Source organism: Emys orbicularis, chromosome 1 (genome assembly GCF_028017835.1).
Source record: "Emys orbicularis isolate rEmyOrb1 chromosome 1, rEmyOrb1.hap1, whole genome shotgun sequence".
Classification (NCBI taxonomy): Eukaryota; Metazoa; Chordata; order Testudines; family Emydidae; genus Emys; species Emys orbicularis.
The window spans coordinates 255651794-255676156 of NC_088683.1; the positions used below are offsets into that span (position 1 = coordinate 255651794).

A 24363-nucleotide genomic window follows, 5' to 3' on the forward strand; every position below is an offset into this window, starting at 1 on the left:
AACAGTAGTGGAGACTGCGTGAAGGTGCTCCCTGTCTGGTACCGGTGTACAGAGACCAGAATGTTTATGAGTGTCAGAGGGACTTAAGTCAGACCTTGTTCTACCCTTGTGAGAGGAGGCGTGAGATCTATGGCCATGTCTACACTAGAGACCTTACAGTGGCACAGCTGTATTGATGCAGTTGTACCACTGTAAGATCTCCCGTGTAGCCGCTCTATGCCGATGGGAGAGAGCTCTCCCGTCGACCTAATTAAACCACCACCAACAAGCGGCAGTAGCTATGTCTCCTGCCACATCGGTGCTTCTGTCAGTGTAATTTATGTCACTCAGGGAGGGTCACACCCCTGAGGGACATAAGTGATACCGACAAAAGTGACAGTGTAGACATAGCATAACTCTCTTCCTTTTTACAGGTTCCTCAGATGGCGCCTGTCCTACTCTTTAAAAGAGTGGTGCTATGTTCTGCCCCTCATGGCTGAGAGGACTTAGAAGTGGCAGCAGAGGTGTGCTTCACAGGAGCTGGAGCTGGACAGGAGCTTGCGGCATTCATCACCAGAGCACTTCTGGGAACAGAGTGTTCAGACCCAGGCAGATCTTGTTTACCCTGGTCTGAGGTTGGCCTTATATATTTGTCTAAGAGTAAAGCTTTAAATGAGCCTTCCTTGCTTTTCAAGTTCTTTTAGAAAAAGACAGATAAATGGAGCGTTTGTCGGTAATATGCTCCCATCCAAACAGAATCTAATATGCCTGTTGTTGAGGGGTGTGGCCACCTTGCCCAAAAGGCAATATTTGAACCCTGGTGATTTTTGCTCAGCCATAAGGACTGCAGCCTAGCTAAAAGACAGAGAAAAAACTATCTGGAACAGAAACCTAATAAAAAACTGTTTCTAAACTATGCTACATCTTCACTGAATAGCTAACTATGTATGGCGATATCAGTTTTATAATCGCAAGTAAACAACAGACAAGTACACTGCTCTCGGTTCTGCCTTGCAGTCACAGGCAGTAAGAAGGAACTGAGGTTTGGTCAGCCCCACTCTAACCTATATGACCTCAGGAGGGGGAGCACAAGCACATTCAGGGTGCATGTGTGGCACCAACAGATGCTGCTGGCCACAAGATTCTGAACACAACTGCACGGGACACATGAGCATCAAGTCTGGATTGTATATGCACAACATATCTTGAAGAAGAATCAGCTGCATTCTGGATCTTATGGCCCCTCCCACATCCAAGGGGGTGGGGGTGTTGGCCTTTAGGCTGATGGGCTCTGGTCACCACCTCCTATAATTCAAAGAGGCTGGAAATATTTGGTCTCATTTGGGCCCTGATCCTACAAAGATTTGCGGTTTACCTACACATAAAGATGCACCTAAATAACTAATTTGGTTTGAATTGACACCTCTCCTTATTTTGGTGTAAATCTGTGGGTGGACAGTTATGAAAAGATCACTTTACCTCCCTTGGCTTCCAGGCACCCGTTTGCCTCAGTTTCCCTACCCTGGTCTGTCTCCCTCATACAGTCCAGCAACCCAGAACTATTGGGTCACCGAAGTGATAAGCCCTCTGGCTAAGTCATTACAGCTCATCCTTTTCAGAGTTAACAAAGAGTCCAGCAAAACTGTGGAGAACTGCCTAGCATTTTCTGTCACTGATCTGGCTCTACTGTAGCCAGCATTCCTGCTCCCTGCAAGGCTCTCCCTTCATGCTACATAGGCTCCCATAATAGGAAGCTCCACTCTTGGGATACTGTCACCTGATCCTGGTCACCTGACCCAAACACCAGCCCAAGCCCAGCATAGGTGGGATAGAGCCCAACTCAGCCCATTCTGTGATGACAGTCTTATTTAATATTAAGAGTGTCTTACTTCAAAGTAGTTTAAGTCGGTAAAAAATGGTTAATCCTCTTGCATATAAAACATCTTATATATAAAGTTAATATTAAAACTCTTCAATTATATTTTTAATCTGCCTTTTAATACTAATAAGTGGCATACTATCTTTCTTAATAGGCAAAATAATTGTGGAAGATCATTTCTCAGTTCATAGTCAAAATGTTTTTACTTTTTATTATATTTAATGTTTAATGTCTGGGAAAATACAATGAATTTTTCTTTGAGTTTAGAACAATCAGATGTTACACTTAATAACAAAATGTTCAAAGTAGAATGTCAAAAATAAGCAAACATCTTAATATTTAACTTCACTGACAAAGCAGATCTTGGTTTCAGACAACTGAAAAGTGCATCAGTCGTAAAAGACAACTATGAAAGAGCCATATTTTGCCCTTGGATGGACATTTAGCTGTCTCTGAAGACATTGGGAGCCATATGCATGCATCAGAGGGTGGAATTTGGCTTAGGTCTGCAAAATGAAATGTTGGAGCTGCTATGTGTGTGTTTTTTTCAAACAAATTATATTTTATAACATATATATCATACATGTTCCAAATCCTGCAAATGCAACTTATGTGAAACATTTAACATATAAAAAGTCATCACTGTACAATCACTTTTTAAAAAGTCAGTGCCAAAACAAAAATAAATAAATAAAAATGCAGTTTTAGTAAAACCAGATACAGTATTTAAGTGCTGAGGTTTGCGTTAGCTTTTTCTGTTTTAGACACAGGAATATATTAGAACATAAAAGGCAAAAGTGGTTAAGAAAAAGACCAATTTTATAACAACATATAGTAGCTTTTATTCACACTTACCTGACACTATAGTTAATTGAAAAACAATGTAAACACAATGAGGTACGGATACCAATAAACGTTTGCAAACTATGGGCCTGATCCTGTAAACGTTACTGGCGACAGTGCTTCTGCTGGGTGTAGTCCCTTTGACTTCAATAGTACTACTCTCTGTAGTTAGCATTATGCCTGATGGTGTTTGCAGGACTGGGTCCTATGTAGTTAATGCCATTCACAGAACACATTTAAAGTGCCTCAGATTTCAAACTGATGCAAATATACATTTCTTTATTTCTCTCAATTTAACAGGCTAGACTAAGTGAAATATTTTCTGACAAGTTTTATATAAATACTAGTTTAAAACTAATAGAGGTTTTCTAGCTAAAGGTAAATTTACTAAAATACTGAACCACTACTAAACTAGTCAAACAGTGCTTGCTTCTGTTTTTTGTAGAAAAGCACTGAATTTCTTTTACGTGATATTTTATCTGCCTCCGATCACCATTTTCTTCATTTTAAAGAAAGAAAGAGACAGATGTATTATAGTTTTGTTGGTCCAATCTGTGGAATTCTGAAGTGGCCTGATATATTTTGTGCAGAAATTAAATCTTAAATTCATTTTTTTCACAAGTTTTCTACCCCAATGTTTCATTCTGCCTCTTCACTCTTCTCAGAACCACCTCCAGTTGAATTATCTACCTCATACTTTCTATCGCAGGCATCTTCAGAGGACTTCCCACTGCAGTCATAGATCTTACTTGTAGATCCCGTATGTGTTCGAATGCGAGCTCCTGGCTGGTATAACTGCATGGCTGGACGATCCTAGAAAGAAGTGCATAAGGTTAACTTTTGGAGAAAACTATCATTTATTCACATATGTGAGATTTAGGCCTTGTCTATACTACAGAGTTATGTCAACAAAAGGCAGCTTTTGTCGACAAAACAGTGAATGCATACACACTGCGATGCGACTTTTGGCGGCAAAAACGCCGTTTTGACGACAAAATAAAACCATCCCGACCAGAGACATAAGTCTTTTTCTGCAAAATTTTTGTTGACAAAGTGACAGTGTAGACACCACGCTTGATTTTATCGCTTTAATTGGCCTCCAGGAGGTATCCCACAACACCCATCCTGACTGCTCTGATCAGCAGTTTGAACTCCACTGCCCTGCAGTCAGTAAACAACCATCCACCCCTCCCCCTTAGATGCCCCAGGAATTTTTGAAATTCCATTTCCTGTTTACTTGGTGTGGAGAGGTCTCATTGCATCTTCCCAGGTGGCCATGGCGGCTTATCGCAGCAAACGCTCTCCCACTTGGACCAGTGCGGAGCTGCTGGATCTGCCTAGCATATGGGGAGAGGAGGCTATGCAGTCCCAGCTGCACTTGAGCCATAGGAATTTTGATACCTACGGGCAGATTTCTCGAGGCTTGTGTGAAAAGGGCTATGATCGGGACATGCTGCAGTGCGGAGCGAAGATAAGGGAGCTGAGGCAGGCATAAGGCGAGGGAGGCAAACCATCGCTCTGGTGCTGCATCTAAGTCCTGCCGGTTCTATAAGGAGCTGGATGCTATTCTCGCTATCCCACCTCCATCACCAAGAGCCCTGTGGATACTTTGGTGGGCCTGGAGGTGGTGGAAAGAGGACCTAACCCGGACGACGAAGTCATTGATGAAGAGGTGGAGTTAGATGACGATGTGGAGCTCCCGATGGGGTCTTCCAGTGGGGCAGGCAGGCAGCCAGCAACTGTTCACCACTTCAGAGGTGTCTAGCCAGTTTCAGCAGTTGCTCTCCAGCGAGCAAGAAGCAGGAGAGGAGATGCCTGGTAAGTGGCTGTGGTTTGCGTAATGCAGAGGTGGGTTCAGGGTATAGAAATGTACAAGGCCGGCTGTGTTTCTGTGTACTGGACACTTCCCTGTGCAACTAATCAGTACGGCAGAACAGGGTGTTGATGTACGCCGAGATCTCACAGCAATCCTCCAGAGAGATTTCTAGGAAAGTTTCCTGGAGGTACTCGGCAATCCTCTGCTGAAGGTTCCTTGGCAGAGCTGCTTTGTTCCTTCCCCCACTGTAGGGAACTTTCCTAAGCCATTCGGCAATCACTTGTTCAGGGACCCAAGCGGCACGCAGGCAAGCAGCATAGGGACCATGGTGGAAGCCACAAGCATGTAGATGTACCCTCGCTTCCCTGCTTACCCTCAGCAGTGAGATATCTACCACAATGATCCTGGCCTGTGGGAAAGTGTGGGAGAATTTTATAATTTTTCCCCTAGTTGGCTGCACTGCAATCCTTACAGAGTGTTCTTTTCCCCACGTAGAGCGCCCCTCCCCCCCAGCCAACACTCACCATGCTTTGAGTGTTCACTGAGATGTGTGCTTGCCAAGGGTCAGTGAGAAAGTGATTGTTATGTTACCAGAGGTGTATTTTACTGAAATGTTTCAATACTGTGCGTGAACTTAACAATCATACTTCTGTGCATTGTTCCTTGTGCTTCGGCAGATGTGGCCTTTAGGAATACCCCACAAACACCGGCCAAGCATCTCTGCCAGATAAGAAAGCGCCCAAGACGGCGCAAAGAAGACATGTTCCGGGAGGTACTGCGCTTTTCCAATGCAGAGAAAAGGGAGCGCAAGAAGTGGAGGGAAGCCGAAAGGCAGGACAGAAAAGAAAATCAGGAGTTTGTTAAGGATTCTACTGAGCGGATGATTAAAGTAATGGATGAGCAAACATAGATGCTGAAGTCCTTAATAATGCTGCAGACTGAGCAGATGCATGCCCGCCCTCCCCTGCAGTACATTCAGAACTCTTTTCTGTGCCCCTCCCAACTCCGGCCGCACAGTCCTTTCTGCTTTCTGGGACTTCTCTGTTTCCCCTTCACTCCACTCCCTCGGACAACTTTCAAAATGATAGCTGGACCTACACACAGCTCTGAAAGTCTGCCCTTACCTGGTACCTCCTTTCCCACCAAGCGTCTTTGTGTGTGTGTGTGTGTGTTGTTTCTGAAGTTTTTGAATGGTAGCTCATCTTTAGTCTTTATGGTGCCACCGGACTCCTTGTTGTTTTTGTGGATACAGACTAACGCGGCTACCCCGATACTTGACATCTTTATTTGTTTCCTACAAATTGAAATAGCAGGCTCTAACAATACATACACAGGCAGTTTAATCATTTGCTTACTGGAATGTAAGGCCCCAAATTTCGCCATTGCTTCCTAGGAAAGCTACATGTAATGTAACATTGTAGCACCAATCACAGAGATATACATTACTCGTTCTCATTTTCAAAGTTTTGCCTCAAAGCCTCCCTGATTCAAATTGCTCCCCTCCTGGCCCCTCTGCTCAAAATCAGCAGCCAAGCAATCTGCATCAATACTCCACCCGAGCAAACCTTTCACCCTTACCTTCACAAAGATTATGCAATATACAACACGAGGCTATGACCATGGGAATATTATCCTCACTGAGGTCTAACCTGCCATAAAGGCATCGCCAGCATGCCTTTAATCTGCCAAAGGCACATTCCACTGTCATCTAGCATCTACCCAGCCTGTTGTTGAACCGCTCCTTACTGCTGTCCAGGTTTCCCATGTAAGGTTTCATGAGCCATGGCTGTAAGGGGTATGACGGATCTCCCAGGATCACTATGGGCATTTCAACATCCCCCACTATAATCTTCTGGTCTGGAAAGAAAGTCCCCACTTGTAACTTTCTATACAAGCGTCATGCACCTTCCTGGACCACCCCGTGTTGATGTCAGTGAAATGCCCATGGTGATCCACAAGTGCCTGCAACACCATGGAGAAGTACCCCTTCCTATTGATGTACTCCATCGCAAGATGGTCTGGTACCAAAATTGAATATGTGTGCCATCTATCGCCCCTCCACTGTTAGGGAAACCCATTTCTGCAAAGCCGTCCACTATTTCACACACATTTCCCAGAGTCATGGTCCTTCGTAGCAGGATGTGATTAATTGCCCTGCACACTTGCATTAACGCAGCCCCAACAGTCGACTTCCCGACTCCAAATTGATCCGTGACCGACCGGTAGCAGCCTGGAGTCGCCAGCTTCTACAGAGTGATTGCCACGCACTTCTCTACCGACAGCAGCTCTCATTCTGGTGTCCTTGTGCCATAGTGCTGGGCAAGCTCCGCACACAGTTCCAGGAAGGTGGATTTACGCATCCGAAAATTCTGTAGCCACCGCTCGTCATTCAGTGCTTGTTTCCCAAGCCCAAAAGCGATGTCCCACCGTCTGCAGCTGTTTTGTGAATGCCAAAAGCAATCTAAAGTTGCTCCTATCCATATCACACAGCACATCTGGCAACTGGGAGTCTTCTTCAGTTAGGAACTTTGTGATTAACTGCACTGCCATCCGCGATGTCTTAATGACAGTTATCAGAGCGTAGGAGAGCAGTGCGGGATCCATCCCTTCTCACAAAGATGCCACGGTGCACAGCAAACAAGGGCCGTTGAAAAAATGCCATGAAAGAAAACCAGAAGCCCATAGAATGCTGGGACAGAAAACAATGCATCATGGGACACATCCCAAGATGTGCAGCGATCTGCTCCACCTTCCCACAAGACCTAGTGGCAGAAGGTGTCGAGCTGGACTGTGGGATAGGTACTCAAAATGCATTGCTCACACTGTCGATGATAGTGCCCCAACTGCGGACGTGCTCTGAAGACAGAGGGAGCGAGTGTGAACATGAAATACTGATTTTTATTATAGCGCTTTTTAAGTGTCGACGTGACTTTCGTCGACAAATCTCTGTAGTGTAGACAAGGCCTTAAAGTGACTAACCTGAGTTTATGTAGATAGTGGATTTTGTGTTAAATCATTTTGTATTTAATGAGAACTAGGAAAAAGATGGAGTGTAATGAAAACAGATTTTGCATTTATTATCCACCTCTTTTATAACACTGTTCTTGGGAGCCAAGAATTTTGAGTAAAATAAAACAGCTGTAAAACAGGATGATTATATTACATTTAATTTAAACTGTGAGCAAAAATATTATCGAACACAAGGATCGGCAACGTTTGGCACGTCGCCTGCCAAGGTAAGCCTCCTGGCGGGCCGGGCCAGTTTGTTTACCTGCCGCATCCGCAGGTTCGGCCGATCGCAGTTCCCACTGGCCGCGGTTCGCCACTCCAGGCCAATGGGGCTGCGGGAAGTTGCGTGGGCTGAGGGATGTGCTGGCCGCCACTTCCCGCAGCCCCCATTGATCTGGAGTGGCGAACCATGGCCAGTGGGAGCCGTGATCGGCCGAACCTGCAAACGCGGCAAGTAAACAAACTGTCCCAACCCGCCAGGGGGCTTACCCTGGCGGGCAGCGTGCCAAACGCTGCCAATCCCTGATCTAACAGAATGTTATAACAAAGGTCAAGAGAATTCTGTGGTAAATTTTGATACAATCTATAGTATAAGCTGGGGAGGTCAATAACTGGTGCCACGCACACTTATGGCTCTATACAAGAATGTCAGATAATAAATACAAATATAATAAAATAATACTAATCAGTGGGAAAACAGAACAACCAGGGCTTGATAAAATTAGAATAGTGAACTGCAAATTAAATTTGGCATTCCATATTCATATAGAAGATATTCATGTTCTATATGAGTAGAGTGGATACCACCCAATGTGAATCAGGAAACAAAATGAGTACAAAGGAAGAATGGCTAACTGTATAGTCATAGTGACTGAAATCATCAAAAACTTGCTGATCTGAATATCAAATAGCAGCACGTTTATAAGAAAAAAAGCACCTCAAACTCCCAAAAAGGAGAATGCTGATAATTCTTGGGTGCATAGATAGATAGATAGATAGATAGATAGATATGCTAAAGACCTTCTAGGACAATAAAATATTGTGAATGATTACTGTTTAAAAGCCTCTGCCTAATGAGGCTATTTATTTTAACTATCACAAACATTAGACTTTGATGCTATGGCGAGATCATATTTGACATCTGTTTTAAAGTGTAGGGTTTAGTCCAGAAAATGGCATGGAATAGGCCATTTTAAGAAAACTGCAGAGCACTGAATTCTGTTCCATCTCAATCCTTATTTCCTTTCATCTGTCCCTCACAATTTTCAGTCCCTTTGGTCTTGTTTTTTCCTTCATTATTTTTCCTCTTCACTGATACATCCTTCATTATCAGCTCTTCTCTTCCCCCTTCTTTGCTTGAACTTCAGCCTTGTTTAACCCTGCTTTCCCTTTATTTTCCATTTCTTTAGATTAGATACCAGACTTTTTATTTAGGAGGTTTAAGAACAAGTTGTTGTAGGAAGTGTTTTGTGGTGCTATGAGCAGCCACATCAGCATGTTACTTATCTCTCTTCATCACATCCAGCCAATCAACACCAGTCATGCAGTCCTAAACCCTATGATGAACAATGAACATAGAACCCACCAGAACCATTACAATAAAGGATCAGTCAGCTTTTATATATCACAGACCCTCTTTATCCATCACAGTTTCCATGTTTATCAGACTGAAAAAAGCTCAACTGGACGTTTAATTTTTTTATAAAATGGTTTATATCAATTTAATATGTTTTTAATATTTTTAGACAGAGATTCAGACAGCTGCTAGAGGTGGCAGAGAAAAAAGAGTATGGCTACTCCTTGCCTGTCCTATCTCTAGCAAAAGCGCAGCTCCCTCTGGAGGCACACTGTCATGGGGACCTTGCCTGTGCCTGGTTTGAAAACCCCCTTCAGAAGAGGTGCACATTACAGAGGGGGATTCCATACAAGACAGTGTCAACCATCTTGAATGAAAAACTTTAATGATTAGAATGGGGAGAGGATGAGGCCATTAATAGCAGACATCTCTTGGAAATGCTATGACACGTCCTCTGAAATCACAAAGCCCCAAGCCCTCAGAAAGGGGCTCCACAGGTTTCAAGGTGAAGATAGGAAAATGGTTTTCTGCATGTAGTCCCATTCAAGAAGCTGCCCAATTGTGGCTGGTTTTTGAACAGGTTATTTCCCTGGATTTGGCACTTCTCAATGGGGTGATTTGCCCTCAGCCAGGGAGAACCTTTACCTGAGGGCAGAATGGATGAAGATTGCAAGATCTACTTTCCTATCTTCTGTACTGAAGATTTCTAAATATGCTCATTTCTGGATAAACTGTTTATTTATTCACTTTTACTTTAAAAACTGAATAACTGTAAGCCAGCCAGTAATCTGCCTGACTAGTAAAGATTCTACTTAGAATAAATTCACTTTTAAAAGGATAATAAGCCAAAGTTTTCAAACTCTATTATTAGGGCCCTACCTAATTCACGGTCCATTTTGGTCAATTTCACGGTCATAGGGATTTAAAAATCATAAATTTAATGATTTCAGCTATTTAAATCTGAAATTTCAGGTATAATTGTAGGGGTCCTGACCCAAAAAGGAGTTGTGTGGTGGTCACAAGGTTATTGTATATAGAGGGTGTTGCAGTACTGCTATCCTTACTTCTGCGCTACTGCTGGCGGCAGCGCTGCCTTCAAAGCTGTGCAGCTGGAGAGTGGCGGCTGCTGGCCGGAAGCCTAGCTCTGAAAGCAGAGCTGCCGCCAGCAGCAGCGCAGAAGTAAGGAAGGCATGGTATGGTATTGCCACCATTACTTCTGCACTGCTGCCTGCAGTACTGGGCCTTCTGTAAGCAGCCGCCACCCTCTGGCCGCCCACCTCTGAAGGCAGCAGAGCAGGAGTAAGGGTGGCATGGTATGGTATTGCCACTCTTACTTCTGCATTGCTGTTGGTGGGGCACTGCCTTCAGAGCTGGGCACCCAACCAACAGCCACTGCTCTCTGGCCACCCAGCTCTGAAGGCAGCGCAGAAGTAAGAGTGGCAATACCATGACCCCTCTGAAATAACCTTGCAACCCCCCTGCAACTCCCTTTTGGGTCAGGACCCCCAATTTGAGAAATGCTTGTCTCCCCTGTGAAATCTGTATAGTATAGAGTAAAAGCACACAAAAGACCAGATTTAACGGGGGGAGACCAGATTTCCCAGTCCATAACGCATTTTTCATGGCTGTGAATTCGGTAGGGCCCTATCTATTATAGAGTACCCGTGATATAACTTTTAAAACACTCAAAAAATGCTAGGCTTCCAAGACTAATATTCTAAGGAAGATTCCAAATATTGTATGTATATATGACTAGAGAAGACAAATCCTATCGCCTTAAATCATTTTAACTGTTATTTTTTAAAATATAGAAATCTGGGTTTTACTGAAAAACAAACAAAGAATTGCTTTTCTTGAAAAAAGCATCTTTATGCTGAGATTGCAAAAGTAAAACCTGTGGCCTTGAGGTATATTTTACTAATGAAAGATTATCCTAAATGAATAAAAGAACCTTATTTCTTATGCGCTCCTTTTTGGATGCCATGTCATCACACTTGTCCTCTTTACCCAGTTTGTCTACGGCCTCCACAGTGAAGCTGTAGTTGTGGTTCCCTTTCTTCCCTCTGTCTTGGCTGTATCCTTTCCCCCATTTCAGCTCTTCTTCATTCCTTCTCACAAACTTGTCAAATTCATAGTGGGCTCTATGTTTTCTGCCATCATCCAACCGATATCTTTGTCTTTCAAGGTCTTTTTCTCGAAATCTTCTCTCCAAATCCATTTGCTCTTTATCACTATCGTTTTGTGACCTGTGTGTGTTTAAACAAGAAAAAACCCGAACAATTAACTTAGACAAAATCTTTGCTCACAGGACTTGATTCAAAGGCCACTGAAGCCAACAAAAAGACTCCCACTGACTTTAACAGGCTTTAGATCAGGCCCCCAATCAGGCTATATTTTTAATTAAAAAAAGAGATGCATTGCAATATTGCTACAGGTTTTGTACATCATAAATTCAGCTCCCCATTGTGTATTCAGTTCAATTGGAAGCAGAAAATTTTTCCACTGGCTTGAAAAGAAAATCAGATTTACTTCAGAACTGCTTTGAAGATCATCCTGCAACCCTTACTTATATTTGAAATCATCACATAAATAATGCTCTTGATGGTAATGATACACATAAGTAAAGGTTACACAATCAGGCCGTAAGAGCCTGATCCTGCAAAGACTTAAGCATGTGAGTAATCTCACAGACTTCAGTGGGAGCACTAATGGCATAAAGTAACTTGCAGGCGCAAGGCCTTAATTTTATGGCTCCATTTAACAGAAATTATTCACAGCCCTTGCAACGGATGGAAGGTATTAAACAAGTCAGAGTTAATGCTGCTGTTCCAGCCTTCACTTACAATTGTGTGCCTAGATGATGTAGCCCACCATTGCATTTTTATTTAGGTGAAAAAACATTATCTTTTCACAACATGGTACTTAATTTATATTATGTACTAAGTAATTTATATTATAAATAAACTGTTTGCAACATTTTGCTGTTAAGATGATACAGATCTCTGCACTTTTATTCATCTCATTCCTCTTGTTCAGTAACCAGCTAGTTCCCTCATAAAATAAAACAGTAAATTATGGATAAGATTGCAGAATAATTTCATCAAATTATAAAAAAAGAGTAAATAGATAGTAGTTATTTCAAACTTTTATTATATGAAATAAAAAGTCAGTAATTCAAATTGAAAGAGGAATATATAATTTTGCCAGCCTCTGGCATTTTAGCTTGTGACAAAGGAAATGCTAATCAGCAGACAAAATGGATGAAAGAGTCTGGAGATTTGTCACTTTTTTATTATTGTTTATTAGCACCTGTTTGTTCATTAACTTTGTTGAATATGAACAATTCTTCTGTTTTCCACACCATTTTTTCCTTGTAAGTCATGGAACAATGAAAGTCTTCAGCCTCTGCCATGTAGTTATCTGCTGATTGGCACTTCCTGTATTAAAAAAGGGAGGAGCCACACCTGCAAATTACTGAGTACCAGCATTAGAAAGTCAATGTTAATTGAGGTTGCTCAGCAGTTCGCAGGACTGGCCCTGTATCAGCATATTACACTTCCTGAGTGGAAGGAAAATGGCAGCTCTCACTGAGTCATACCAGAACCTTTCACAATTACAGAAATATTAAAACAGTGGCATATACTTCTAAATATGTATATTACCAGTAAATATTACTTTAGCTCTCCAGGGTCTGACTAACCATGCCTATTTTGTTTTCCTCTACCTTTTCAGCTTTAAGCTGGAAGAATATTTTTAGGTTAGCTCCTGCAGAATCTGCTTGGCACCCTGCTTCCTATTCTGCCCATTACCAAGCACAGAGAAAGCCTCAATTAGAAGTGCTGCAGGAATGCAGTGGCAGGGTGGATTTGCCTAAAGATGGCTCAGAGGACGGCAGCTGATGGGGAGAGCAAATTCAAGCTCAGTAGTGGCTGGGGTAGCTTTGTAAAGAATCCATTGTAAGGAACAGTTAGGTAAGGGTGAGATAACAATAAAATAGTTAAAAAGCTAGAGAGAAGGAGAGGAGGAAGAGGTTAGGCTATCAGGGAAGGAGAAAGCAGAAAATTAGAGGAAATAAAGAGGGAGGAGACTTATGAGCAACTAGTCAAAGTTCAGGGCCTGGTGCATTGTTGCAGTTGGGAAGAGAAATGGAAGATGGAGCCTGGTACTTTTCATGCAATATTGTTTATTTACAAAGTTATGTTTCCCTAACACAGGAGGAACCAAACAACAGGAGACAATGTCTTTGCTCATAGCATCAAAAATTCCCTCAGCCAGTACCACCCCTCACCACCCGACTCCAGAAGCTCTCTCTCTAGGCCTTTTCCAGGGTTGTGCTCCTAGCTGTGTGTTCCGGCTGACTTTCTCGCTCTCTCCACCCAACCTCATTAGAATTCCTGAGTGGCCTTGGGCACTATTATTTCTTACATTTATGCTGAATGAAGGGTGCCTGTTACAATCATCAGTTTAAGGGGTTTTAACCCAGTTTTAAACAATACGTATGTGTGTGCGGGTGCATATTGAGGTTTTCATTTATAGGTGAAAAAGACAGTTATCTTTTCCATAACTTGTATTCTTCGAGATGTGTTGCTCATGTCCATTCCACATTAGGTGTGTGTGCTCGCCACATGCACTGGTGCCGGAAGTTTTTCCCTTAGCAGTATCCGTAGGGGACCGGCTCTGGCACCCTCTGGAGTGGCGCCTGCATAGCACGGTATAAGCAGCGTCACTGGCTCCCCCCACCCTCAGTTCCTTCTTGCCGGAAACTCCAACAGTGGGGAAGGAGGGCGGGTTGTGGAGTGGACATGAGCAACACATCTCAAAGAACACCAGTTACGGAAAAGGTAACTGTCTTTTCTTCTTTGAGTGCTTGCTCATGTCCATTCCATATTAGGTGAATCCCAAGCAGTGCCAACGGAGGCAGGTAGAAGTTCATGGACGTGTAGATTGCAACACAGCTCTGCCGAACCCATCATCGTCCCTGGCCCGCTGAGTGATGGTGTACTGAGCTGTGAATATGTGAACAGAGGCCCACGTTGCGGCTCTACAGATGTCCTGGATAGGGATGTGTGCCAGGAAGGCCGCCAAAGATGCCTGAGCTCTCGAGTGGGCTCTGACAATTGGCAGCGACGGAACCCATAACAGGCCCTTATGCATGAGGTAATCCAATTGGAAATCCTCTGTGAGGACACTGGAAGGCCCTTCATCCTATCTGCTGTAGCGATGAAGAGCTGAGTTGATTTACGGAAAGGCTTAGTACATTCTAAGTAAAAAGCCAAGGCCTTTTGGACATCCAGCGCGTGAAGACGCCTCTCTTCACTGGTCTTGTGCGGTTTGGGACAGAACACCGGGAGGAAGATGCCCTGGTTCATATGGAAGGTGGATACCATCTTCGGCAGGAAGGCCAGGAGGGGTTGCAGCGGAATTTTGTCTTTGTAGAAGACCGTGTACAGTGGTTCTGAGGTCAAGGCTTTAATCTCAGAGACCTGTCTTGCAGACGTCACCGCCACCAGGAACACGACCTTCCATGACAGGTGGGAAAAGGAGCAGGAACCCAGCAGCTCAAAAGGCAGGGCAGTGAGCCTAGAGAGGACCAAGTTAAGATCCCACTGCAGGAGAAGAGCCCATACCTGCGGGAAGAGACTCTTGAGCTCTCTCAAGAATCTGATCATCATCTCATGGGAGAACACCGTCTGTCCTTGGATTGGTGGGTGAAAAGTGGAGATGGCCGCAAGATGCACTCTAATAGAAGAGTGCGCCAGGCCCTGGTTCCTCAAATGGAGCAGGTAGTCCAGGACAGCCTATATGGAAGAACACGAGGGAGAGATGCCACGTTTGGACGCCCAGCGGGAAAACCTCGTCCACTTGGCCAGTGGCAGGAACGAGTCGAGGACCACTCCGATGAACTCTATCCTCTGCACCAGCACTAACATCGACTTTTTGTTGTTTACAAGTAGGCTCAGGGAATGGTACGTGGCTTGAAGCACCACGACATCCCTTTGGACTTGAGACCTGGAGCTGCCCTTGACGAGCCAGTCGTCGAGGTACTGGTAGATCTGGATACCCTGGCACCTGAGGTAAGCCACTACCACCGACATGCATTTGGTAAACACCCTTGATGCTGTCGCCAGGCTGAATGGGAGAACCGCAAACTGGTAGTGGTGGGGCCCCACCGTAAACCAGAGGAAGCGTCTGTGTCCTTGAAAGATCGCTATGTGGAAGTATGCGTCCTTCAAGTCGAGGGTGGCATACCAGTCTCCCAGATCCAGGGAGGGGATAATGGAGGCCACGGAAACCATGCAGAACTAATGGCGACAAGGACGATGCCAGTGCCGCGGGAAATGCTACGTCCATTGGTGGTCCAGCAGCTTGCCCCCCTGGATCCTCCTGGACCTGTGGGGTCTTACCCCCCGAAGCCTCGAGCACCAGGGGGCATGGGAAACCCAGGCCGCTGGCCTTTCTGAGGCTCACAGTGCCGGTCGGGCAGCCTGGGAAGGTTGGGTGAACCCCCAAAGGTTCCACGGGTACCATGGTGCCAGCCTCTGTGCCTGGGAGCTCTTGTCAGGTGGCGCGTACCTCAGAGGGTCTGTGCCAATTTGCCGGCGAGGTATGCCTCGAGTCCCTCGATCGGTGCCCCCTGCGCGGAGACCGAAGAGAGCTCCACTGAGCCTGTCTCTCCAGTCCTGAGGCGTGACAGCTTCAGGCAGGCGAGTGATGGTGGGACGTCCCTCTAGATGGGGAACGGTGCCGCTGAGGTGGGGACACACGCAGAGGTCCCAATGCAGATTTTCCCCGAGACCGGGGTACCACTGGAGCCGGTGTGGGCGGCACCGGGAGAGTCAGGATCTCCTGAGCTGCATGAAGGGCTTCGGGCACCTGAAGCTATCCGGGTCTGCACTGCTATCCAGAGTCGCAGGCAAAGTATGAAATGGGCTGCACCGCTCGACTTGAGTTGGGGCCTGACTTCCTGAAGGGGGCATTGAGCTGCCTGGCATGGGTCGTGGCTGACCCCCAGCCCTCTCCTTTCCCTTATGGGAGGTAGGAGATCTTCCCCTCACAGTCTTTTTCGGCTTCTTGACCGGAGCCATGGAGGAGGACCGGTGCTGACTTGTGGACGGCGCCAGCGGAGCACTGCGCACGGAGGCCGTGGTGCTTGGTGTGGAGTTGGACCGCTGCTCTGGTGCCGGAGTGAGTGCCGACTCCATTAGGAGTGCTCTTAGACGGATATTGCGCTCATTCTTCGTCCTAGGTTTAAAGGACTTGCAGATACGGCACTTGTCACTTATGTGCTCTTCATCTACGCACCTTAGGCAGCTGGTATGTGGATCACTGATGAGCATAGGCCGTTTGCAGCGATCGCAGGGCTTAAAGCCTGGGGACCGGGGCATGCCCCGTCCCCTGGCTGAGTCCCGTTCAGAACTAAGAACTACTACTAAGGGTAACTGATAAACTACTAACTATATACAACTATATTACAGGTTTTCTAAGTTCGCAAGAACAGAGAACAAAACAGTGCTAGCCAAAGCAGCAGACGTTCCAGCACCATCACTGGTGGCAAGAAGGAACTGAAGGTGGGAGGAGCCGGCGGCGCCCCTTATACCGGGCTTCTGGCATCAGTGCATGTGATGAGCACACACACCTAGTATGGAATGGACAAGAGCAAACACTCAAAGAAGAAGCTATTGTTCCCGTAGTTTAAAAAGTGATCTGTAATAGGCAATCAAACTCTCAGATCCATCTTTGGTCATAACGCATTACTGCTTTTTCAGTCTACAAATAACAGTTCATGCGATCCTCAATCCAATTGAAGTAGATCATAGCCAATTACTTGGTAAACAGCACCATTCATCACAATTTAAAAAGCACTCAGAAAGAAAAAGGTAAAATTTACTATACCTGTACAGCCTTAAGAATGCTGCGTTACACCTGAAACACTAAATCAATGCCCTGGCACACACAAAGGTTCTGTTGTAAATGTTATGTTGTTCTGCCAAAGGATTAACACATACAAGCCGTATTCTCAAATTATAGATTTAATCCTGAAAGGTGCTGAGAGCTGCTGAGTGCCCTCAATTCCCACTAAGCAGCATGAAGGGAAGGTTCTTATTATCTCTCAAGAGATGCTTAGCACCTTAGAGGATTGCACCAGGTATCTGAAACCTTTAGCCAAAGATAATGATAAGGAGGCAGTGTGGCCTACATGATAGACAAGGCCCTTCATTTTTGGTTTTTATTTTGTTTAAAATTTCCCAGGAATTTATCAGTGTTTATTGCAAAAATTTACAAAACAGGTGAAAATTGGTGCAAAAAATCTGAGCACAATTTTCTGGGTAAATATCAGGGTTAATATTCCGGGATGGGAAGACCGAAAAAAAAAGAAGAGAAAAATAAGAGTACTTCTGATCTGGCTCCTACTTCAGAAAAAGAGATGGCTTCCCAGGTTACTGAGCCACCAGCTCTTCTTCTGAAGCAGGGAGCCAGATCTAGGGAGTTCCAGCACTTCCTTTTTTAGGACTAGAGAACGGACATATGCGTGCACATACATGAGTGTGTGTATCGTTCACTACACTGCCTAACTTTAATAGACACCCTCGCATTTAGATTAATTTATTATTAACATAAAAACATCTACCTAATGTAAAGTATTGGATTTTCTTAACAGTCAGTATTTTAATGTACTTGAGTGGTCCAAAATTCAGGTGAAAATTGGTAAAAAATGAATAATAGCTTTAGTGAAACCAGGTGATTTTTCAGTAAAAATTGGTAAAAACCAAAAATGAAGGGCCTTGTTGATAGAGCACTAGACTGGGAGTTCTATTTCTGCTGAGTAGCCTGGGGCAAATAACTTTCATTTCTCTGAGCCTCTGTTTCCCCATCTATAAAACAAGAATAATGATATTTACCTACTTTGTAAAGAGCTTTGAGATCAATGGATGAAAAGTGCTACATAAGAGTTAGGTATTATTAATACATGTAGATGTTAAATGTAGCATTTCTTAAGCTAGTTAGTTCAACATTTGTATTTTATTGAACAAATTCTCTTTACTTTTCTATTTGCTGTTACGAGAACATTTCTTGCTCTGCATCTCCAAGAGGTACATCCCTAAAAATACAAGTGGTAAAGTTACATTTGCACTTCCCTGCATACTGCTCGATGGAAAACTTTAGAAGACCCCCATGTGGGACAGAGTAATACATATGTTATTAGTCTACAGCAGGGAAGTGGGAGTCAAGACTTCTAGAATTTAATTCTCACGCTTCTGATTCACTGTGACTCCTTAAGCACTCTGTGCTCCAGTTTGTCCATCTGTAAAATAGACGTAATAGTAGTTTACCTACATAGGAATGTTCTGAGACTCATTTTTTCATGCTTGCAAAGCACTCTGAGATCCTTCATTGAAAAGCACTGCAGAAGTGTAAAATTTTAATGATCTCTCCTAGCACATAAACCTTTCCGATATGTCTGTCTTAGGGGTCAATCCTGCCTGTAACCTGCTTGCAATGAAACACAAAATGCTGGAAATATTTGTAAAGGATGCAGCATTGCCAATCTCAAGAGATCAAAATATCATGAGTCAGACCCCCCAAAAAATCCTGTTTGTTTTTTTTTTAATTATACTGTGTTTTTTTGGTCTGTCTTTTGATGGTTGAACTCTCCCTACCCATTCCTGGTATGTGTATGTGACATTCAATGTTGCTCACTCTCCCAAATTTTTCAGTAACGTGATTTTGGCCCCTACGCCTTCCAGTCCCCTGCCCAGAAATTAATCCTGTCCCCCAAACTTTCCATTAGTTCTGTCCCCACCCAGCCCTAACCCCCAATAGTTCAGCTCCTGCATCAGCCCCTCCCCCACCAGGTCAGCCCCCATCAGTCCTCACCCTCTCAGTTCAGTCCCCCAGCCTCCACAATCAGTTCAGAACTAGCCCCAGATCACACCTCCCCAGCCTCCACCATCAGTTCAGCCTCTCCCAGTTCAGTTCCCTCCCACCACCAGCCTCACCTCGCCAGTAGCGTAGCTAGCAGGGTGCAGAGGAAGCAGCCGCTTCCCCTCAGCACATTTTACAAAAGCGGCGCCTTAGTTAGGGGTTACCGTGGCGCCAGGGGGCGGGGCCCACGCTCTGCTCTGAAGCGCCGGCAGAGAGAGGGCAGTGGCAACAGCGAAGGTTACTGGGCATGCTCAGTTCAGGTGAGCATGCTCAGTACACCCAAAGTCACCCAAAGTAGGGAATTGGGAGCAGGAGCTGTTTGTGTCTCGTTACACCGGCGCTGGGCTCCTGCAGGCAAGAGGGGGCAGCACGGCCGGAGGAGCCCTGGGGGGGGCCGCGGGGGCGGCACGGCACGGCCAGAGGAGCCATGGGGGGGGGGGGCGGCGCGGCCGGAGGAGCCATGGGGGGGGCGGTGCGGCCGGAGGAGCCATGGGGGGGGCAGCATGGCAGCGCGGCCGCAGGAGGCATGGGGGGGGGCGGTGCGGCCGGAGGAGCCATGGGGGGGACTGCGGGAGTGGCATGGCCGGAGGAGCCATGGGGAGGGGGGCCGTGGGGGCGGCACGGCACGGCCGGAGGAGCCGGGGGGGGGGGGGAGCGGCGCGGCCGGAGGAGCGAGGGGAGGCGCAGCATGGCAGCCCGCAGCGCGGCTGGAGGAGCCATGGGGGGGGGCAGTGCGGCCGGAGGAGTGAGCGGGGGCACAGCATGGCAGCCCGCAGCGCGGCCGGAGGAGCCATGGGGGGGGGAGCGGTGCGGCCGGAGGAGCCATGGGGGGGGCAGCATGGCAGCCCGCAGTGCGGCCGGAGGAGGCATGGGGGGGGCGGCGCGGCCGGAGGAGCCATGGGGAGGACTGCGGGGGTGGCATGGCCGGAGGAGCCATGGGGAGGGAGGCCGCGGGGGTGGCACGGCACGGCCGGAGGAGCCATGGGGGGGGCGTGGCACGGCCGGAGGAGCGAGGGGGGGCGCAGCATGGCCGCAGCGCGGCCGGAGGAGCCATGGGGGGGGGGGGGGCGTGGCGTGGCTGGAGGAGCCAGCCAAGGTGGGGGGGCGCGGAGCGGCCGGAGGAGGAGCCAGGGGGTCATGGCCAGAGGAGGAGCCAAGGGGGGGCACCTTTTTAATGTTTGCTCCCCCTGCTCTCAGAACCTGGCTACGCCACTGCTCTGCTCCTCTTAAATTCTTCACCCCCTTCTTTCAGGCCTGGGGTGGGGGCTGACACAGGGACCCCTCTCCCCCTTTCAGGCTGGAGGGGCAACTCCAGGGGCTCCTCACCCTTCTCTGCCCCTTCCCAGGCTAGGTGTTGCAGGGGGAGCGTGGATGAGATCCCCATTGCTTACAGTAGGGGAAGGGAGAGGAGGTGGTGGAGCTGCAATGGGCTGCTGAGCTTTTTGCTCACTCCTCTCCTCTCCACTCCTCCATTTTGTGAGGGGACTGGAGCTTTTTGCATCATCATAAGACAAGATCCATCCCCATCTGAAATCCCATCATTCATGAAAAAAATCCCAAGAGTTGGCAACACTGGAAGGTGCTCATCCCACTACATGCTGTGAAGCCCATCTCCACAGCCGCTCCTTCTGGGCTGCTGCAGAGATTGGGGTGAGAGAGGTCACTGAAATGTCACAGATCAACTGACCATTCTCAAGAGGGGTTGTAGCTGGAGTTCAAGCCCCTGCAGCTCTGAATTTGCAGAACTGGCCATGGAGGACCTCTGTGGTTTTTGCAGAAGTTGGAAGTTAATCATCATTAAAGAGGAATCACAAAATATTAATTCTTTCTGTTGAATGGTGCATGAAGAAACATATTTCTAAAGCTATTAAATAAATACTCACAAAAATGCCCATTGTCAGATAAAAAAATAATAAATATATCTGTCAAATTGTTACAATGACATGAGGTTAGCTTGTCCTGCCAAACATTACATTTTCCTTTGATTCAAATTGGATCAGAGGAATTTGCACTCTATCATTAATTTCAGCTTAAGTTTCTATGTAAATATTTCAGAAGGCTTAAAAGCAGATCTTTATAATAGTAAAATACGTAACAGCTGGTATGAAAGATTGTTTGCAGTTTACCCTGTAGAATGCCCTCATTCATTTAAGAACTATGAAGAAGTCAAAATAGCAAATTTGTCAGTGCATTGCTAAGATGTTGAAGTACATTCTCCTTTGAATGAATGCACATAACTCTTATTAAGGTTGAATATGTGATTGTTTCATAGCACTAAAATTATAGGAAGAAATGAAGTTGTAGTTGATTATGCAACAAAATGAAGTGGAGAATATTATTGTGTCATTAATATTATTGCTATTATATAACAAGCAAACCTTCCTGTCTATCCATTTCAGTGGAACTAAAAATATTCTGCTGTGTGAAGATGGAGCTGAGCCTTTTTAATGGGCAGCAGGTTTAAAACAAATAAAAGGAAGTTCTTCTTCACACAGCACACAGTCAACTTGTGGAACTCCTTGCCTGAGGAGGTTGTGAAGGCTAGGACTATAACAGCGTTTAAAAGAGAACTGGATACATTCATGGAGGTTAAGTCCATTAATGGCTATTAGCCAGGATGGGTAAGGAATGGTGTCCCTAGCCTCTGTTTGTCAGAGGGTGGAGATGTATGGCAGGAGAGAGATCACTTGATCATTACCTGTTAGGTTCACTCCCTCTGGGGCACCTGGCATTGGCCACTGTCAGTAGACAGGATACTGGGCTAGATGGACCTTTGGTCTGACCCAGTACGGCCGTTCTTATGTTCTTATGCCTTTTAGGACTTTCCAGCAATACTGACAAGCACTTGAACACTTTAGTGAAATAGCAATGGACTATCAATGATGTTTCATACTTACATAGCACCTTTCAACAAGGGATCTCAAAAGCACTGTACAGACATTCATTCCTTATGCCTTGCAATACCCCTTTCAGGGAGGTAAGTTGTTACTACATCCATTTTACAAAGAGAAAAAGATGTAGCTGGCCACATTCACAGAGCAAAATCCATCCCTGTGCTGAGAATCAGCACAAGGACAATTCACCACTTAAGTACCACTTAAGATCTCAAAATCCAAGGATCCAAGTTGCAACCTTATAAGATAAACATTACTTACTTTTCCTTAAGTTCCTTTGGTGAGCCCTCCAATGGCTTGGATTTTATACTCCCGGATCCAGGTGATTTTTCCCATTTGCTTTCTTCAATATCAGCTTCTTCTCCTTTTTCCTTATTCGTTTCACTGGCCAGGTCATCTCCCTTTTCAGGCTTTTTAAGAAGCTATGAAATAATGTTTGTATTAAGGTATACATTTTATGCACTTCAGACATTTCAACAACTTTTTATTGTAATATACCAATGTATACCAGGTGATGCTAATTTGTAAAACCTATTTCATTCAGATTTTATTTTAGTGATTTAATTTTTTTGCAAAGCACAACATTAAAATAGACATTTAAAAGGCAGTTTACTTATATTAATGGATAACTAGAGTACAATACAAATCATGCAGCTTTAAAATATGACTTCATAAAAAAACTCTGGAAAATAAATGCTTACCTATTTTCTTCTCCTAGGTATTAGCTATAAATAATTACAGCGTAGCTCAGAGACAGGTAAAAGACTGTATGTGTTGAAATCATACCATAAGAGGGCCCGATCTTACTACCATTGAAATCAATGGCAAAACTGCCAAAATACTTCAAAGAAAACAGGATCACCCTTCACTTCTCTAGGTAACTTACCAAATCTGGCAACATATGAGCAGCTTGAGACATACTAGTTAGTATATATTGCCCCCAATAACAACTATGTGGGTGAAACCAGATAATCACTATGCTCTCAAATGAACTCACACAGGAAAATGATAAAAGATTAAAACACTATATCATCTGTGAGTGAACACTTTTCACAAAGCAATCACTCTATATCTGGCCTACTAGCTGTCATCCTCAAAGGAAACCTGCACAACGCTTTCAGAAGACGAGCCTTGGAGCTTAAATTCATAACTTTGCTAGACACTAAAAATCATGGCTTGAATAAAGACATTGGATTTATGGCTTATTACAACAATCTATAACCCACTAACAACCTCCCCCTCCATCCCATCCTTTCCCCCATATGACTCAGGGGAGTTAACGGGCCACTTCACCTTGAATGGTCCCTTGAAATACACGTTAATTACTTATGCTATACAATCTGTTCCACCTTATATTTAACGGTGACACTCTGAGGATGTTTCCCAGACATGAAGAAGAGCTGTGTGTAAACGCAAAAGCGTGTCTCTTTCACCTACAGAAGTTGGTCCAATAAAAGATATTACCTCACCCACCTTGTCTATCTAATATCCAACATAGCAACATTCCTCTTATGACATCCCAAGTTACTTGTAAAATAGAGAATATTTTCCTGGTCTTTTGATGGTGAAACTACCTTTCAAAACTCTATTGTCATAGATATATGAGTAATATTTAATGACTTTTGCATAACACATTTTGGAGTGGATAGTGATTTTCCTTTTCTTGGAATGTGAAGATGTAGAATGTGTTTCTTGTCTTGTTGCACAAACATGCATAATTACAATACTGGTACACTACATATTATTAATTATATACCAAGTTATGTCTTCAAAGCACCCTATACATTTTGGGGCCAATCCTGCAAACCTTAGTCATGTGAATCGTTCTTTCCATTACCTTTAATTCTTAGAAATAAGGTTTTGCATGACTGGACTGATTAATAGCATAAAATATGGATGTAGCCACTATCTATTAATCTTAGACATATATTAGAAAGAACAGTGCAATTTGATAACCACACCTTTTTTAGCCCTAATTGTTGTAATGTATGTTTCTTAACAATTTTTTTTTATTTTTATCTTAAAGAAAAATATAAAATATTGGTATAATCTTAATAGGTTACTTGTATACTTATGTTACATCAGAATATTGTACTACTATGGAGAGCTGTAAGTCAGCATATGTAAGTTCATACAATTCAATTTAAATATATCTTTTCAGTACGTGTAAAGTCTACTATATGTCCCTAATTACTCTGCTTACAATTGGAATCTAATCTCAGTGGTGTTAGTCATATTGGATGCAATATTTCATTCATTCTTTTTGCTGAATACCATGTAGTTAATGAGACCATAGTGTCCTGTTGAGAGTTATGTGAAAATAAACTCAGATTAAAATACATTTTTTAGAAAGAGACCCAATATAATAAAATATAACAATATGGATTTTATATAGGAAATAGGTAGGGCTGTCGATTAATCACAGTTAAATCATGCGATTAAC

General features: G+C 44.6%; 1 protein-coding gene across 1 annotated transcript in view; it reads right to left on the reverse strand.

Moving 5' to 3' along the window:
• Positions 1–3340: 3340 nt before the first annotated feature.
• UPF3A (UPF3A regulator of nonsense mediated mRNA decay) overlaps positions 3341–24363 on the reverse strand; it is a 41395-nt gene continuing 20372 nt past the window's right edge. The window contains exons 7-9 of the mRNA XM_065416434.1: positions 22182–22342; positions 11054–11348; positions 3341–3514 (exon numbers count right to left, since the gene is read on the reverse strand). Coding sequence (XP_065272506.1) covers positions 3341–3514; positions 11054–11348; positions 22182–22342 — 630 coding nt within the window. The remainder of the gene's footprint in view (positions 3515–11053; positions 11349–22181; positions 22343–24363) is intronic.